General features: G+C 40.9%; 1 protein-coding gene across 4 annotated transcripts in view; it reads right to left on the reverse strand.

Moving 5' to 3' along the window:
• Window positions 1–12,621, reverse strand: part of EXOC1 (exocyst complex component 1) — a 237,878-nt gene that overhangs the window by 65,605 nt on the left and 159,652 nt on the right. For all 4 annotated transcript variants that reach the window (XM_069200939.1, XM_069200919.1, XM_069200929.1 and 1 more), the window contains 5 exons: window positions 8,301–8,464; window positions 8,072–8,182; window positions 7,511–7,587; window positions 3,444–3,672; window positions 1,839–2,022 (listed from right to left, as the gene is read on the reverse strand). In XM_069200939.1, coding sequence (XP_069057040.1) covers window positions 1,839–2,022; window positions 3,444–3,672; window positions 7,511–7,587; window positions 8,072–8,182; window positions 8,301–8,464 — 765 coding nt within the window. The remainder of the gene's footprint in view (window positions 1–1,838; window positions 2,023–3,443; window positions 3,673–7,510; window positions 7,588–8,071; window positions 8,183–8,300; window positions 8,465–12,621) is intronic.

Raw genomic sequence — 12,621 nt, forward strand, 5'->3', positions numbered from 1 at the left:
GCATAATGAACCTAATCTCTAACCTAAAGATAGCTAGGTGTGTTAAACTTAATCTCCCAGTACCATGTCCATGAGAAGGGCCCCCAACCCGTGTTACCTTGGAATAAGGTCTCTAGATCAGACTCTGTGGTGACACGAAGGCTGGGTTGGTATCAAGGCGACGTGTAGCTTAGAAAGCACTGATGGCATCAGGCCTGAAAGCCAGAAGGCTAAGCTAACTCCTGATTCCCATACAACTGAATAGGATCCTCTACAGTACACTGCCTGGTGTACCAACACACATTTTCTCCCAAATGCAGTACAGCAACTGCGGTGTATGAGGATAATCACTTTACTTTACTCACATGTATTGCAGGTAAGCAACATATGCATTGACTAGAGTAGTGAGCCCATCCATTGAAATGTGATGGCAGAGGAGAGAAAAAGAAAATTCTTACTATTTATCCAAAAAGACTTTTAAAGGAAACTTGATCCACTTGAGGACCGGCTTTACAGTCAGATTCAATACAGTAGTGTCTTGTAAAAGTATTTACTGACCTTTAGGTGGCTACCTTGCAGATGTCTCCTACAGGGATGCTCATTAGCAATTGGAGTAGTGTCAGCTCCGCCCCGTGGTCCTGTGGAAAGAGCCTTGAGTCTACTTGGCGATGGCTTGTTAGCTTTCTGATAAAAAGTGAGATACTCTTATAATCCATCTAGAAATAGATTGTTCTTCTTTACTCGTTTGAATAAATGTTGAAAGGGGATAGACAGGTAACACAAAGGAAATTCCTAATGGAAGGATACCTACCTAAAATGCAGTAAGTAAGCTGGAGAGTATTCTTAGAAGTAGGACCGTATTGATAAGTCTATATTCGGAGAACATATAGTGTACTTGTAATTCAGGCAAAAGTTTAAACTACAAAAACCTCAATTTTATAATACTTTCCAAATATTTACCATGCATTAGAACTTACAATAGAGGGACGGTTGATACACTATAGCCTAGTCCACTAGAATATCAAATGCTGGCAGACATAACCAGGCAAATCTGATACTTTTAAAGGAAATTAACACTCCAGATATTTCACAGAGGTTCAGTAGCCAAATGGAGTCAGATGCAGCTCCACTAGAGGAGGAGATAGAATCTGAAGGCCTGATGGGCCATAGGAGTGGATAGTTACTGCTTATTACTAATCAAAACAATTTAAATATTAATACTGTGCATATTATTCATAGATCAGGGTCTGGGCGATAGGATGGGGGCAGATCTCCCACCTGAAGACATAGTAACTATGACTGCAATATATGGGGAAGGTGTAGAGAGGAAGGGAGTATGTCAACACTGATAAGGGTGCTGACACACTGTAGAACTGAACTCAACTTGTGCATTACTGATAGTTTAATACCTGAGGCCCATCAGATATATAATGGTGTTTTTCAACTGACAGCAAAGGCAGGCATTTCTCAGCATTTAAAGACCCAAAATCATTAATTTAAAAAGAAACATGCTGTCCAAAAAAGTAGAGGACGGTCTGGAGCAGTTAGTGCAAATACTTTGGAACTGTGTAGGAATACCTGGATGTCCACTGGTGTTTCAAAAGGACTGTCTGGAAGTTACAGTTGCTCTAAGTTTAAATGATTATGTTACCCTGTTCATGACAACTGATTTGTAATAAGCTCAAGTAAACTGGAAGCTTGTCAAGCTTGAAGACATACAATTATGTTATGCTGTAGTTCTGGAAAATTAATAAATTATATTGAAAAGGAAAATATATAGTTATTAATTCATGGCCAACTGAACTGTATCACAAGGAAACAGTGCACTATCTCAATAAAATAGGAAAATAAAATCTTACCATTGAAGAAAACCGCATTAATGAGCTTTGTGTAAGCTTTGTCAAGGTCCCCTCTTCGCTCTGCAACTCTGAAAATGGATTCAGCAAGTTCAGCAAATTCCTCAAATCCAGCAACAAATGGAAGAATTCCTACTTTACTTTTCTTTGATATCTTGACATCCTCCATTTGCCTGATCTGGTTACTCTTAAGGGAGGAAAAGAACAATCAGTCAAAAGAATGACAAGAGGGTCAAAAACATAACTGGGACACATAGGCAACTGAAGCCAAAATGCTAACCTTTTGCTTCGCGTTAATGAACTACAATAAAGCTTCATAACAATGTTACGTTTTACCACAAGGATAAGATGTATGAATGGCTCCACGAGACCTTCCAGGTAATGCTCAAATTTTAGGACTGGTGGATTAAAAATTGTTGGTCCCGGTTTTGCTATGTTCAAAGCATTATTACTAAAATATTTGTTTACTAACTTAACATTCAAACAAAATAATTGTGCTGACAAATACCATGCCATTTATATATGATCAGACAGAAAACCATGTACCTTAAAATCAATACAATCTTATGCACCTAATCCTTTGTTTATAGATCTCGCAAGATCTTTAATGAGACAAAAGTACTCATATATAACAAGTGACACGAGAATGAAAAAGGCCTATTTGACTGGGACAGTCTAACATTTTTGCTAAGTAACACATTTGTTTCTCTTTTTTAGTCTACTTTATTTTACTTTACATTGTCTTCACTGTGTGGTTTTTATACAGTATTCACCATTTTGTTTTAAACATGCATAGTGAAAATGCACTCTCTAACTGGTCTACATTAAACAGAGAGGGAAGACAGCCCATACACTGAAATCTATTCAGCGAAGGAATTAACCTCAAAAAGTCCCCAGAAAGCCTGCACTAGGAAATGCTATCTATTTATTGATATTCAGTTGTCATGTTAAAGATGTTGAATTCCCTGTTCCATTGAACATTCGAGAAACATGCAGGCCTATGGCTGTTGAGTCATTCATCCTTTACATGCTAGTTACCTTTTTTCTCTACACACCAGCATCTAGTCTGGCTCTCCAAGTCAAAAGATCTAGGGATTTATTAGGGGTTCATGATATAGATTCAGGGATCTCCACATACATTTCAGCAATAAAGTTCCTTAGACTTTTTGAGCATAAAGAATGCCTAAAGCTCAAACTCCCAGTGAGTCCCGAAAAAGGTTTGAGGTTTGTGACAACGTCTTACTAAAAGCTCAGCAAATTAACCATGTGGGTCTATCTTTACAGTACTGTCAGTCTGGTTGCATCCTGACTCTGCAGTCAAAAGAGTAGTTTGATCACAACTGGTGGAGTAGAGGCTTCTACAGGACTTCTCAACTAAATACAATGTTCTTACAACTACATCGGAAAAAGCTAACTCTGTCATGGGAGATTAACAGGTTATAAAGGCGATCCTCACAAAAGTACTCAATAAAGACCAAAATAGCCTGATGGAATCATCCAAGATAATGGACCGAGTCATCCAAAAAAACAGGAAAGAAGAAGCAGGAAGAAAAGATAGTCACTGACCATGTCTTCAATTTGCTAGACGTAAGGAATTACAAGACTTACTATGCACTTGTCAAAGTTCCTTTTCACGGTCACTAGAACATTTCCCAGTGTGGTGCTGAGGAAGGAGGCTGGATCCACATTTTCAGCAGTTAACACATGTTGACTCATCTTAACCAGCATGTAGAGGGAGTTGAAACTGTCAATCTTGTCTCCTAAGGCAATGAGGTTATTGAGCTCTACTTCAATGCAACGAAATATTTTTGTCATCATCTGACGAACCATGTCTTTCCTGTAGTAAAACAAACATTTCAGAATCAACTAATCAACCATGCTGCACAGAATTGGCAAAAGGTATAAGCAAAGCCAATAGGCCTGCGCTGACAGCCAATAGTCAAGACCTACTGCCATTGCCAACATTTGTTTAGAGGCTGCATTCACGTTGACGCTGTATGTAACACCCACTGACGGCACCAGGGTGCAATCTAATTTATAGCGAGAAACTAAGTAAGAAAATAAATGTAAAATAAAGTTCTGGACATTTGTTACAGTAAAAAAGACAAACTATGTAGTGCGAATGATTTTGGTTTTCAAATGAAATGCATATGTATCCATTCTCTAGCTGCTTTGAAATCTATGGAAAGAGAAAATATCAGTCAAATTAGTTACTGACTAGACTAACATCCAACTACTAAGCAGAAGGTCCATGTGCAGTGCGCCCCTGTACAACTCAAATTTCATCATTTCAGAAATAACCACCATGTTTTCCTCTGTCATGATTCTTCTGAGAGGTGTCCCACAATGATTTTGATGTGGCTCCTACCAAAGCTCATGACTGGTCTCACATAAGGGACTCAGTATATCTCCTGTATCAAACCGTAAGAGGCTACTACATGACTGGCGGGTTGAACTTGCTTAAGTATGAAAACCCACGATTTCCACAGGCACCTAAAAGCAGTTATTTACACTGTAACTATCTCGTTAAGGCTTACTGTCATTTCGATAGATGCTTCTGCAATCAAACTTGGTCCCCACTTTCCTCTCCCACTGAGCTCCTCCTTTCTTCCGTTTCTTTTTGTCATCCATTCGATATCCCCTCGTTTTGCCACCAATCTTTCTCATTCCCCTTTCTGGCCCCATACTCCTGTTCCAATCTTACCACTCCTTGCATTTATCCCTTTCTCATTTCTTCCTTTCATTTCACTCCATTTTTACCTTTCTTCTGCTTCTCTCATCCATTTCATTTCCAGCACACCTTCCTCATTCTCTTTATTTTCCCTGCTCCTTCCCCTACCGTTCAATCTCCAAATCTTCGCTCTCATCCTCTTTCCCCTTTCTTACTTCCTTCTTTGCTTTCACTCCACTTCCAACTTTCTTTCCTTACCTATCTTCCACTCACTCTATTTCCCGCTTTATCCTCCTCAGTTCTCTCCAACTCTGTTCTCATTCCACAACCCCCTTACACTTTCTCTTCTGCTCTTACTGCCCCTCAAATCCCATCCGTCCTCTCTCACACAACCCTGACATTATCTTCTTGCTATACTTCCTGCGCAATCTCCCTCAGTTTTCTCTCCAGTTATCACTCTCTCTCCTTTACGTCCCCACTTCGTCCTCTCCTGCCCTCTCCATACCCTACACCATCACGTCTCCTCTCCATTTACCAACCACTCACTCCTGTGCTGCATCCTTTTCTCCTACTGTCAAGTCATCACTTCCCTCTCTTCCTCCCTACCTATCCCATTCCTCCTTCTTCCCGTTTCCCTGGTAATTTGCTATGTTGTAACTATTATCAATATTGATGTAACTATTATCAATATTCACCACCTAATTTGTGTTATGGTGCTATCTGTATGAAATCTGCGTGACTGCTGTTGTTTTGTAAAGCGCCCTCATACCTTTCCCGTGCTTGGAGCCGTACACATATGTTAAATAATTAAATAGGGGGTACAAACCTTTTCAGAGCACCCCAGGTGGGTAGGATGCCTACTACCTCACACTGAGGAATTCACACCATGACTGATCCCCTCTCTTTTAGAGTGTGTGCTGTGGTTAGCGTGGCTGCAAGGACATGGAGAATCCTGTTGTAGAGAGGCAGGGAATGGGTCTGTGAGTTTTCTACAACTGATATATGCCCTTCTGTCTTATTTTGTATTCATCTAGACCCCAACCACAGGTCTTGATTGGCTGAGGACAGTTTTGTTGTGAGAATGCAACCTACTGGAATTATCATAAGACATACAACCATGATTGCTGTCACCACGGACACTCAAATACTGGATTATAGTGTGCATTGGCACCATGGGGCTCACAATGTATAGAGTGGCACACTGGAATTCTCAGATTCCAAGGGGCTGGTTGGCCTGGCACCAAGTGCCATAACACTAAGATATACACTAACACCAGAATATCAGGTTCACATTTACTTTGTGGAAGACCTGTGCGCCAGCAGAGAGGAGGGACTGCTCCTAAAGCAGGACTCCTTGGTACTATTTTCCTCTGGAGTGGGGGTGGCCTGTATGACTGTGGAAGCAGTCGGATTCTGCTGTAACCTGAAAAGGGGAGACCGTTACAGTAGTACAGAAATGTCTTGCACTCAGATGGACACTGCAGGGCCCAGGTGGTTGAAATCTGGCTTGAGCACCTGCTGTCTGTCACAGGAGTCTGCGTGAGTGCTGTTGCCACTGCCCCATTTGACAAATACAAAACGCACAACCAAAGGGACGTCTTCTCTGTCCCACTGCTGTATGTCTGCAAATGCTGAAGGCCCAAGAAATATCTTAGATGAACCACTAAATATTTTACTGGTTGCCGAAGGTAGTCTCCCTCCTCTGTGATCTTCTTTGTCAGTGTTTGTGGCTAGGTTGGCTCATGGAGCCCCCTTCTCAGCCTATTCCATGGCTGCCTAGCCAAGAAGGTCAGATGACCCTCACCATGATACAAGGACTTTACACGCTCCCTTGTGTGTCTGTCCCCAGGATGGAACAGTGTATACATTTGTCTGATTCGGGTTTAGCAGTTCTTGATTCAGCACTTGGACTGCAAGTGCTCAACAATTTCCAGCCCACCCATTTGGACTAGAAGAGAGAGAGTGAGAGTGAGTATCAGAGAGAGCTAAAAAGGACTGCAAATACTCTCCAATCTGCATGCACCCCAACTAGATATACTGCTAAGAGCATATTAGAAAGATAAACATCTTCCTCTGCTCTACTATTCACAAAGTCGATATGAGTGGTTTCTAACCAACTGGATTTCTCAACTGGTTGAGATCGTATTATGCCTGAACTATCATTTTACAGAACTATTAAATCCAAACGTTAGCAAAATCCCTAAAGTATTTTAAATAATGCTCTCTGAATAGACTTTCAGGCTACTACATGTTCTTTTTTTTTTTTTTTTTAACTGTATCTTTTATTCCTATAGCGTCTTCCTAGAATAAGCCTTCATTGCTAAACTCCTCAACCCCACTGAAAGTAAAAAAAACAGTAGTTTACTGGCATTTCAGTAAGTCTATGGGGTCCATGGATGACAGGCACCACTTGTTATCAGGGTTACCTTGGTCTCAGATACCCAGTCTCCCAAAATATGATGATGATAAGAATGATGATAACTAAGCACGTCTGCTGTTTTGAACATCTGTAAATGATGGATGTTACGAGTACCCAACTTAATGATATTCAATTTCCCAACCGTAGAAGGATGGAACGCTGTGTCTGCCTTGCCAAAATTCGAACTCGCAACCAGCTGGTCACCGCATATCTCAGCACCTAACTCACGCCATCCTTCCAGTGTAAACTTATATATGGATTCAAAGTCACATTGTGCATCCATTTACTGTTGACAAGTTCTGGTGCTATCATAGTGAGGCAGAGAGCCTTTCAAAGGCTATCACAATACTCATGAATGTAATGTTATATTTAAATAACATGTTCAAATGGTTCCCATTGGTAGAGGGATTTACATCGTACTCAGAATTTACAGCATCATGAATTGTGTTTTAGAAACATGCAATGTGTATATATTTATGTTTTTACAAATGAAAAAGGGAATAAAGATAGCATCAAATGTAAACATGCATCATAATTTGGAAACACCTATAGCTACTTCAACAGAAATAAAATAGCAAAACATACTCAGATGATGCAGACAGTTGCCCCCCGGGAATGTGAGACCGAGAGAAAGTTCCTCCATCTCCTTCCTCTGTATCACTCTGTAATAGTAACAATAATAATAGCAATAATAATAACAATAATAATAATAACAACTCGTGTTTATGCCTTGCAATGTTAAAATAGAGTAACATGCATAATATTCATATTCCCAATACATCACAGTTGTATCTAAATGGTTACAGTAGATGTCCAGGCTATATGACAGTAATATGATATCGTTTTCTTCAAATCCATGATTAATTACACTGTGCAATGCAGTACAACCAATAAGAATGCAGCAAAATAAAGGTGAAAGGAAATTTCTAACTTTTAAACTATTAATTTTAAATTAATGTGATAATGTATATGAAAATGTATGTGGGCTTTTACATCATCATTGACAATATTATTGCGTTCATCTGCATGCTGCTAAGGGTTTCTGAAAATGAGACTGAAAATGAACCTCATATCTCAGCTCCACTGTGAGACACTCAATGTAACCGGCCACATGGATCAGATCAATAGATAGAGAGGGAGACATACCACTAGAGTCCCAGGCAAGCTTTGATGCTGAGGCAGTTTGAAGAATTTGCTTATGAAGTCTTGTTCGGCCAGACAGAGTGGCTCCAGTTCAGTTAAGACCTGCTCAAAGATCTGAAAAAATGGCATCATAAAAAAGGTTGGGCGGCATGGTAAAGACGAGCTTCATATTTATACTAACACAGACATACAATGCTGAGGGTGCATAATGCTGTGATCAATTTCAATTTACCTTATCAAACTTGGTTCTGTCAGCCACATCGAGATCAGAGGCAGACATATTGCCCATGTCCAGAAGCGAGGAAGACTGGGACCTGCGATTCCCAGATCCTTGAACAGACAATTTATTCAGACTGGAGGTAGAGCCAGTCAACTTGCCTGCACTTCCATGGAGACCTAGGAAAGTATGTCAGTGAAACGTGTAATGAAACAGAGTGCCACAAACTGACATAAAAATACAACAATTTCTTAACTCACTCCAAAAGAGAGGGTAACATGCTATAATATTATTTTGCAAAATATCCTTTGCAAAAATTACTTTACAAAAATATATTTTTCAATAACAGACGTTTTCCCATAGGGATTATTATATCCATATATGTAATTAAGCAAGACAATTTGTAAGATTTACAAACTTTCACTGAAGATCCTTTAGTAAATAATTGAAAACATATTGTAATAATATATATGTAGAGACGAAGAGAGACAGAAAAGGCAAAGGCACAAAAAAACAAAAGGGAGCTGGTGGGTGAGAGGGTGCATTCTCTCCAAAACAAATAAAAATATAAATATAAAAACAAAACATATATTTCAGTTAAGGGGGAACTGGGGAGTATTTTGCGTAACATAATTACAAACATGTGCATATATATTAATATATGCGTGTTTGCATGCATAATGAAACTATACTCATGTTTACCCACCACTGCGCATGGGGGTGTACTGCAAAAAAACAAAGGTTACAGGGGCGTTTTAGTTAGGTTCTGAATTTACTCATAGAAAACCACAGAAATTCAGCAGTTATAGTTAGAGTTATTTCAAGTAACTGTAACTCACGCCCTAAGGTAACTATAGCTCGCGCCCTAACCAAGCACAGTTTTCCCTTCAAAAATGTGGCTGCTAATATTTTACTGATATTTATAATGATGTTATAAACGTTGTCAGGAGTAATGAAATATCTGGGGTAATTAGCAGTGCGCGGTGAGGGCACAAATTAAAGTTACTTGAAATACGCATAAATTCAAAATCTAACTATAACGTCCCTGTAAACTTTGTTTTTTTCAGTGAATTTCTCTGTTTAAAAAAAATTCTATTTCCTACCTATAACGTCCTTGTAACACTTTTTTTTGTCAGTGAATTTCCTTTTTTTTAATAAAGTTATTTTAATAACTATACCTTAATCCAAACACTGCCGTGCACAGCAAAGGGTTGGCCGCAGGGCCTGGCCTGCGGCTATAACATACCGCACACCGCGCACGGTCTTTGGCCAATAATCACCCAACCTGCATCGTCTTGCCTTTCTGCTCATTTCTTGACCTCTGTTTCTGTTTCTCTGCCCATTTTCGGCTTGTTTCTTGCCCTCTGTTACTGCCTTTCTGCATGTTTCTGCCCTCTATTAATGCCTTTCTGTCCATTTCGTGCCTTTCTAGTCATTTTATGCTTGTTTCCTGTCCCGTTTCTGCCTTTCTGTCTGTTTTCTTGCCTTCCGTTTCTGCCTCTCTGTTCTTTTTCTGTCAGTTTTCATGCTCTCTGTTTGTGCCTCTGTCCTTTTTCTTTCTGTTTCTTGTCCTTTGTTTGTGCCTCAGTCCTGCCAATTGTCACGCATATCACGTTAGGGTAATTTAAGTTAAGATGCTGCATTACTACATGATCAGTAATTAGTCACACCAACAAGATGAAGAGAAAGCTTAACAGGATAATTCCTTGTCTTGTTGTGATTGGCACTACCCTTTTTAATTAGCTGTCAGTCAGTGACAACAAGTAACAGCTATCTCCATTGATCAAAACAGCCTAAAGATGCTCCTGGCACACGGGCAAGCTTACATCCGCAACTGAGAAGTGATACTGTTACCTGACCAGGCCTGAAGAGTGTTCCGAAAGAACTATGTTACAGCTTGTGCTAAGAGTATTGGGGCCAAGTAGACAGGGGGGCTTAAGACTTGCTGACTGTAGTGCTATAGTGCATGGGTGGCAAAATAAATCCGATACCTTCTCATTGTGCTGCTTGCTACAGACTAATAAGTGCCACTAGCGCCTTCTTCAATCCATAGTTAATTTACTTTAAGCGCATCATGATCATGGGCCTAAGAAAACTGGGAACAAGGTTAGTGCCCTTCAACTTCCAGTACTTTGCAGCAGTTTTAAATCTTCTTAGACTTTCTTGTTGCTAAAATGGGTGTAATTTCTAAATTTTATGTTTCCCTCGTGTTCATCACTTGACTTTGCTCGTGAGAAAGTGTCACATATAGTTGTTGAATGTCACTCATAATTACAGTAAAGTTATGAAAATAATCACCAGCCCTGCCAAGTGCAACACACCTGTTAAATTAATGCTTTTTAGGTTCACTCTCTGCACCACCGCAAGGGCGGAGATTGTGATGCAAATCAGGGGAGGGGAGAAGAGAAGAGTAGAGAAGCTGAGCATATCATCTCTCTCCTTGCGTAGGTCAGTTGACCTTCTTTCTACAGTTGATACTTACAATGGCAGATTGGCTCGTTGCACCTTTTCCAGGATCATGTAACTTAATAATGCAGCTGCTCTAGCCCTGTCCACAATGATCTAGCATCCTGGAACTTTTGTCGGCATAGACGCAGGGGCATAATACAGTTGCACGCTACGTCGTCCACCCACCGAAGGATCTGAACCTCTAGAGTAAGTAAGTGTATATAAGCAATCTACAGATTGGCTTTGTTTGTCATTGATCCCGCTGCTGCATAGAACTTGGTGTCAGATTTGCTGGTGTATTGATATTGCTGAAACCACGCACCTGTGGGTTCTCCAAGGCCCGATGGTGAGTGACGACGAGACTGCTTCAGAGAGGACCCAGAAGTTTTCCTGATTAGATCGGCACTCCTAGCATGGGGACGAGGGCAGCCTAGCACCTGGGAAACGCAGTGCTGTCCTCCTACAAGGCCAGGGTGTATCTGGGGCTCACGGCAGACTTGAGTGCTACCACTACTTGTGTAATCCTTCAGTGTCACACTGAGAAACTGTCATCATACCTCGAGCCTAAGAATCAGATTGCAGACACAGCTAGAGGCCGGCTTTACAGGAAATAACATGAACATGCATTCCTCCTCAAACCTCTAAAACAGTGTATTTGCTTATAGATTAGAGTTTAGAGTTCTTGTTAGAAAATGAGGCATGGGCTATAATGCAGCTGTGACATGGGGTTGTTTAGCAGCTGCAGCAATCCACTCAAATGTTTCTGGGCCTTAAAGGATAGTTATATATACTATGTAGGGAAAGTGGAGTGTGACACACTTTCAGTGAATTTCAATGAGCACATGGGCTGCTTTTGCCCATTTAAAAAGATAAAACGACAATACTGCTGGCTGAAGATATCACATGATGTTCGGGACAGGGCTACTCTTGGCAGTTGTGCATGAGAGCAACTCCCCACCGCCCGGACCTAAGGTGACATAATGGTCATCAAATAGCCACCTGTACAAAGCTCACGTTCGGTATATGTGCAATATATAACTGCTTGGGTCTACTCGCTGTAGTGTCACCCATTTGACAGTGAAACGTCACTATTAAATACACTGAAAACACTAAAATGTCCCAAAGAAGCAGTCTGAAAACTTGGCAGCTGTGAATCAATCAAATACTTAGCATCACTGCGGCCGGTCAGCCGGTGTGAGACATACCTGTGAGAGAGGAGAGCTGACTGACTCGGGCAAATCCTAGACCTGCTGCAGCCCATTGCCCCCCTGCTGCAGCCCATAGATGGTTCAGCCCCAAGAGAAGGAAATCCAGTGAAGCACATGAAGCATAAAGGTTGGCTAATATCACCCTTCTGTCACTCATTGGTGAGTTCGAGTGGAGTGAACAGGAGCCTAGCTTGTCAGTAAGAGGAGTGGGGGCTTGAGATTTCCCAACAATCACGCTGGGAAATAATGTTAAAATACATTATACGATAAGCAGGGCCCACAAGGGGGTCCTAAAGGGCAGTGGAAAGGGAAAGGAATGCGGACTGGTAGGGGTAGGAAGTGAGAGAAAGCACATTATTTTGTGAAATAAGTACCAACATTTTTACGCTTTTCCAGAGTGGGGAGAGTGTGTGTGCGTTTTTGTCTGTCTGGAAAAGTTATTTGTGGAATCCGACAGAAACCTCACTATACCCAGATGAGAGCACTTGTACCCAACTGCTTACCCCAAAATACATTTAATATTGGGGTGTAACACCCCAAACACCCCCCTGAAGCTACGTCCCTGAGAGTGAAGTGAATTGCGACTTCAAGCTGTGATGGGTGCCTCCCTGCCTCTGGACACCGAGGAGTTTGTGCACAGGAGAGGAGGTATTTATTGTCTTCTTGTTAAAAAAAAAAAA

This window comes from Pleurodeles waltl, chromosome 1_2 (genome assembly GCF_031143425.1).
Source record: "Pleurodeles waltl isolate 20211129_DDA chromosome 1_2, aPleWal1.hap1.20221129, whole genome shotgun sequence".
Taxonomy (NCBI): Eukaryota; Metazoa; Chordata; class Amphibia; order Caudata; family Salamandridae; genus Pleurodeles; species Pleurodeles waltl.